The following is a 6,686-nucleotide window of genomic DNA, read 5'->3' as shown; positions in this document are numbered from 1 at the left end:
ATAATGTCGACCCCCGGTGGAGCCGACGGAGGGAAGATCCATGGAGGAATGGCCGCCGACTCCAGGGGGCTGACCAACGGCGGCGGAGCAGGTGGTGGAGGAGCCCGAGGTGGAGAGCCGATGAGCCAGGGCGACGGGGAGGATCCGGAGGCCCTAGGCGGAGCTGATGGCGCCGGCGACCGACACAAAGTTTTGCCACTCTCTTTGCTGGTCTCATATATTTAATACTTGGCAACTTGGCAATACGCACTGAATGGTTTTTTTTTTTTGGACCAGGCTAATTTGAATATGATTCCACATACAGTAATCTCAACTCTGTTTGACTCATTTTATTATATTTAATTATATGAAATATATTACACATTATATTATCCTTTATTATATTTATCCATTCTACAGATTTTCCCCCAAAATTAAAAAAATTAGAAAAAAGTCAAATTGTGTCAAAGTCTGATTATGACATATTTTGAATCATTTTAGTTGAAGTTTTAGTCATTTTTTTGTGCATTTTTAGTCTTTTTTTTTTTTTTTTACTTTGGTATTTTAGTACATCAAGTTTAACTAAATTAAAATGCTGTCTTGGCAACTTGCAAAAAATATATATATATATTTTAAATATTTTATTTAATTTCACATTTACTTTTTTCAAATAACCCAAATGTTTTTTTTGTTTGTTTGTTTTAATGGTTTCACTTTTAGTTTCAGTGTTAACTATAATTATCCCGAACTGTGATGTGCCAAATTTAAATATATATAAGTATGAATAATATTTGACAACTGCAGTTGGGAAGATTTCCACTTTAAAAATACTTTCTGACACAAAGCTATTGTATAAGACTTGAAATACAGAGCTTGAGTCATATATGTTGCACATATCCTTATGCAATTAAATAAAGTAAAATGTTTAATTTCTGGGTGAATTGTCTTTAAGTTTTGGTGTCTCACCTTGCCGGTCTTGGCAAAAGCCTCTGCAACTTTTCGGTTTCGTCCTCCGTAGCATGTAGTAATGAGATCAGCGACGCCACAGCTCTCCAAGAAAGTTGCAGGAGAGACCGAGCCGGCGGTGCAGAACAACCGAGCAAAGCTGATCATCTCCATGAGACCCAGTCTGATCACTGCAGCCTTCGTGTTGTCACCAAAACCCAACCCGTCACAGAATCCTGCTCCTACTGCCACTATGTTCTGTAGAAAAGACACGGTCTAAATGTCTGATATGTTCAGAGCTGGATTACAACAAATGTGATGTTTAGAAAGGTCCCATGATACTATATTTTATGGTGCTTGTGTTCTTTCAGTGCAATATGAAGCTTGTTTGGCTGCAGTCAGCTGACATTAAGGTCAGTAAATGATGACATTCATTAATGAATGAACAATCTGTTCATTTGACTCCGCAACCAAACAAACGTTTTCTCATGGGTTTGATTTCCAGGGAATGAATGAATCGATAAAAATGTCTACACTGAATGCAATCTAAGTTGCTTTTGACAAAAGTGTCTGCCAAATGCATAAATGTACATGTATTTATATTTACCAAAAATTCCCTAAAAGGCAAAATATGATCTTTAAATACAAAATATTAATTTAGTAAATAATAGAGTATATATAATTAATATTTAGTATCATTAAAAACAAACCCAATCAAATATTTGGGCACTTAAGCCTTAACTGAAACAGTTATTATTGTTATCTAATATTAAAACAATACGAAAATAATAATAATTACAAAAATAATTACTTAAAAAATAAGTCAATGTTAGCTGAAATAAATTAAAATATAAACTTGCTTTAAGCTTGAAATACTTAACTAAAACCAAATAAAACTGTATGTAATAGAAATGAATAAATAATATATAGACATTTAAAAAATTAAAATTTAACCTGAAATTAAACAACAGAAAATCTATAAATAAAATCCAAATATAAATGTAATCTATTTAAAGAAAGATGGCACAAGCACAATTTTCACAGCATAACTTTGTTAGTGGCAGTATTACTTAAGAATTATTTATATATTATGCTATTATGTATTTATATTTTGAATGAGCTTTTAATTTGATTCGTTTTTAATAGTTCTATTTAGCTTTATTTTTATTGTGAGTTTTTTTACTAATATAAATATACTTATAATATAAAAATACAATATTTCCATATATACATATACAGGTGCATCTCAACATTCTAATTTATTGAGATGCACCTGTATATAATTTCAACTTTATTTATTTTAGTTTCAGTTAACAATAACGACTGCTAATTTAACGGTCAAAGAATATGGACCTTTCGGTTTGATTGTTTTGTGTTTATACATCATGCTTCAAACAATAACCTGCTGTATTTACAGCAAAAGAGAAAGTTCATAGACTGGAAAACTAACAACTCACACTTGCCAAATTAATACAGACCAGTTTTATCACTGCTGTTGATAAAACAACTGCAACACTGCGTGCAAAAATAGATTTATCCGAATATCACCCATGTGAATTGTTTACAGCCACTGCTTTGTCTATTTAGTGAGGGGTAAAATGAAGAAGTGTGAATGCACAAACCTTCAGAGCACCACAGATCTCAACCACATCTGCTTCCTGTACGACCGTGACCCGGAAGTGATGCGTCTGCATGAGTTCCTTAAGCAACGCCCCTTGAGCTTGATCCCTGCAGCCTTACAAACATAAAACACAAATGCATATAATCACCCGAAACTCAAAAACGGACTAATCTGACACATTCACACGGCTTTTCATCAGCCTCACCAATGGTGGTTTCACAGAATTTCTCATCCGCCACTTCATTGGCGATATTTGCTCCCATCAACACGCTCATCTTGATGCCCAGCTTCTCACGAATAACCTCAGAGATCAGCTTCAGTCCGTCTGGGCCTTCATCCACCCCCTAAAACCCACCACATGCAGAGTCATCATTTGCTATCTGTGTCTAATGTGACAGTCTTGTGATCTTAGAAAGCACCTTTCCTCTTTTTCCCCTACGAAAGACTGATGAGTAAGAGAGAAAACGGCACATATAACAGTGCATATATTCACGAGTGTACGGGACCTTGATGAGTGACATTCCCAGCGTGTCCGGTTTGATTTGGCCCTTCATGGTGTCACAGACGCGGCCAATGAACTGATGTGGAATCACAAAGAGCAGAATATCAGCGCTCTTGGCAGCGTCGAGCAGATCTGGCACCGCCACCTGTGAGCGAGAGAGAGGGGAATAGAGAGAAGAATCTGTTTGATACTGAATGATGAAACCTGGAGAAACATGCATGCACTCAATATATTCACTGTATGATTGGTTACACCTACAGTGCGGTGCTGTTTTGTGTGACTGACATATTGGCTGAGTTTGGGTCCACATCAGGTTCACAAACAAATCCTTTTGGTTACTGTACCGTGTCTCTGGTGCATCTGCCAATGGTTTTCTAGGCCTCTAGCCCAGTCCTCTAGTGAACCTAGGTACGCTGAAGCGTTTGGCTGACTCTCAACCATTTGGACTACAGGTCATAATGATGGAGAAACCACATGCAGCTTCGTCAGCTTCTTATTAGTTGCTTGAGTGCAAATGGATGGCAAAGCAAAACAGCACGTGCCTCCCGGAGGTTTTGGGCTCAGCACTCTTCTCCAGACTTCTGTATTGTGTGTAACTTCCTCTATAGCAGAGCAACTATTTGCTGTTCTAACAATTTCCCAGGCAAAACATTAAATATCTGTTTATGTGGTTGAAACTTGTGGCTGAATATATATATATATATTTTTTTTTTTTTCATTATATTATTTTATATAACAATGCAAGTAAAATATGTATGTAGTGAGTATTTTTATGATACAATATATTATTGTATAATGTATTAAACAATATTATAATAAGTTAGATGAATTATATGAATAATTAATAATAATGAATATTATAACAATGTATTATATTAATATTATATATATTCATAAAATATAATTTTATTATTTATGTATATAAGAAACGATATATTTAAGTATTCAAATAAAACAAGTACCTTTTTATTATTGTTTTTATTGATTATATTAAAATAATATAAAAATAAAATAATGCAATGTATTATTTTTTTTATCCATTTTATGCAAAAAGAATGTTCCCATATTTGCTTCAAAATATATATGATTAGAACTTACAACAGTTATTTACTATTATTTATTATATTAAAATAATATATAAGTTATCAGTTATATATAATAACTGATATATAATAAACAATTATATACATACAGTATATATGTATATAAGTATAATGTTGTTTCTGCTATCTGCTACATTGAAAATATGAATAAATAGGATTTTAAATGGTCATTTATTAAAATAAAACGGTTTCTTACAAACTTTATTTACTATTTTATTACATAAGTATGTAAGTAAAACTATTGTTTTATAATAGAATGTGTTATCTTATTTAATAAATGTACACATTTTATTATTTATATTTATTTATAATAAATTATATGATCAAGTGTAAGATGTAAGTTTCTTACAACATTCTCCGGAAGCTCGTGTCCAGGCAAATACTTGACATTCTCGTGGTCTGTGTTTATGATCTCTGTGAGCTTACGTCCGTTCACCGTCTCTTCAAACACCCACATGTTAACCGTGGAGTCAAACTTTGAGTTATTCCTTGCATTTGTGCCAACTATCTTAGCAATAGCAGAACCCCTGCGGACATGAGCGAAAGAGAGAAAGTTAGTTATATGTGAAAGGTTGCATGCAATATTACAATACTGTGAGTGCACACTGTTGGGTGAAATGTAACCAAGGACTTTACTCTCATTACAACCCCCGGGATCTTGCACCAAGGTACGTTTGCATTCCAAGGGACAGTGATGATAGTGATCAAAGCCTGTTGTGTAAGATCAGACGGTCAGTCTACTCTAGTAAAAGTGAGGGTTAACTAGTCTCAGTTTTGGTTTAGGTCATTTTGATCCCAAAGAAAGATCTCCGTAGTGCAAAATACCCAGAAATATCCATTTTGCAGTATTGTTTGGGGAAATGAACTATTCTGGGTTGGTAATGTGTGTAAACACTGAATTTAGATTGAACTAGAAACATTTCCATTGTATATGCATTCAGAGAGTTGATCAAAAAAAATCCATTATGATTCTTTAACTGGATGTATAAACATAAACTTGTATTGTTGTTACATAAACTACTACTTTTGGAATCTTGTTTAGTGTGACCATGAATAGGTGGTTTTAAAGGAACAGTAGCCCATTTCAAAGATTCAAGCTCATGTAAGTCTCAAAATTATCAGCAGATCATATTCACCTTAATAAATGTCTATCAACGTGTAGCTACATTATTAAAATCCTAAAAGTTTAAGGAAGAGTCCTAGACAATCCTACAGTGAATATTTTTCATGCATTGTAAGTAGAATATTATACTACACATTTCTGCAGCTGTCAGTCAGTACATTTAAAAAATTAGAAATGGACATAATACTGAATCACTGATGTGGCCAGACGGCTGTACGCTGGTTAGTTGAAACTTATGGAACATAAATACTGAACCCAACCAGTGTGACTGACTGGAACATATGTCCTACTTGTTTTGCATTGCAGCAATGTTACAAATGGCTCATGTAAACAGTGATAAATAGTATTCAAGTCGGTCCAAAAGCACATTCACAGCTGTTGAACAATTTCTGAAGTGGATCTCACATTGTGTAACAAAAACTACAGCGTATATGTCAGTATCATCTCTAATAATACATCTGCTGTTATGCCCTTCCAAATGTCATAACCTTAAACTTGTTAACAGCATGTGATTAATTGAACGGCGTGTTTAATGTTTAAACTATGCTGTCATATGATCCTAAATCCTTACAGCTCAACCAGTCATTTCTAAAAGATGAAAAATGTTACCAGTTCCCAGAGCCGACGATGCAAACTCTTTTTGGACTTGACATTGCGCTCAGAATCTTCACCGGATCCTTCGCTGAATTACAGTCACTCTGATCTGTCAATCAAACGCACACTAGAGTGTTTTGTCCGTGAAGCCACGCCCCCGGGCGTTATTGGTCACTCAGATGGAGAAAACTCAGTTGACTCCGCCTATTATCAACTGGTGGGTGTGATTAAGGATTCAAGTGATTCACTTTTTATGTTAAAACGAATACTATAAGTAAAAAGTTGTGTCAATAAATACAGTATGTACATGACCAGTTTTCATAATCATGTTTTATGCACTGACACAAACTTTAGTCTCAGTCGGACATAATGACACACTCAAAGCCAAGCTGTAACTTGACACTCAGCTAAAACAACACAGCTGTTAAGAGTACAAGGATGAATTTGTCTACAAGCTTAAAGGTGGGGTAAGCGATTTTTCAAAAACACTTTAGAAAACCGATTCGGGCCGAATAGCAAAACAAACTTGTAGCCAATCAGCAGTAAGGGGCGTGTCTACTCATGATGTGAGGAGGAGAGCGCGTTCAGTGCACATGACGGACATTAGCGAGCCGAGGGACAGAAAGATAGAGATGGCGGATAAAAAAAAATAAAAGAGGAAAACGTCTGCAGAACAAAAGAAGGCTTAAGGCAAGAAGTAGGACCGGTGTAAATATCGGATCAGCTTTCCAGCGCTGGAGAGAACTCAAGGAGCGGAAGGCCTGCGATCGGACGCCGAGGTTGCTTTGTTTCTTCTCGATAGGTGAGTAACACCGTGTC

The 6,686-nt window shown here is 35.2% G+C and overlaps 1 protein-coding gene across 1 annotated transcript in view; it reads right to left on the bottom strand.

Moving 5' to 3' along the window:
- Positions 1–5,983, bottom strand: part of LOC107696907 (glycerol-3-phosphate dehydrogenase [NAD(+)], cytoplasmic-like) — a 10,701-nt gene extending 4,718 nt beyond the window's left edge. Inside the window, exons 1-6 of the mRNA XM_016497479.1 lie at positions 5,883–5,983; positions 4,500–4,677; positions 3,052–3,192; positions 2,751–2,889; positions 2,547–2,659; positions 946–1,182 (exon numbers count right to left, since the gene is read on the bottom strand). Coding sequence (XP_016352965.1) covers positions 946–1,182; positions 2,547–2,659; positions 2,751–2,889; positions 3,052–3,192; positions 4,500–4,677; positions 5,883–5,926 — 852 coding nt within the window. The 5' untranslated portion in view covers positions 5,927–5,983. The remainder of the gene's footprint in view (positions 1–945; positions 1,183–2,546; positions 2,660–2,750; positions 2,890–3,051; positions 3,193–4,499; positions 4,678–5,882) is intronic.
- Positions 5,984–6,686: the final 703 nt, after the last annotated feature.

The sequence above is a fragment of the Sinocyclocheilus anshuiensis genome, unplaced genomic scaffold (assembly GCF_001515605.1).
Source record: "Sinocyclocheilus anshuiensis isolate Anshui unplaced genomic scaffold, SAMN03320099.WGS_v1.1 scaffold1083, whole genome shotgun sequence".
NCBI lineage: Eukaryota > Metazoa > Chordata > Actinopteri > Cypriniformes > Cyprinidae > Sinocyclocheilus > Sinocyclocheilus anshuiensis.
This window is presented reverse-complemented; position numbering and strand designations above follow the sequence as displayed.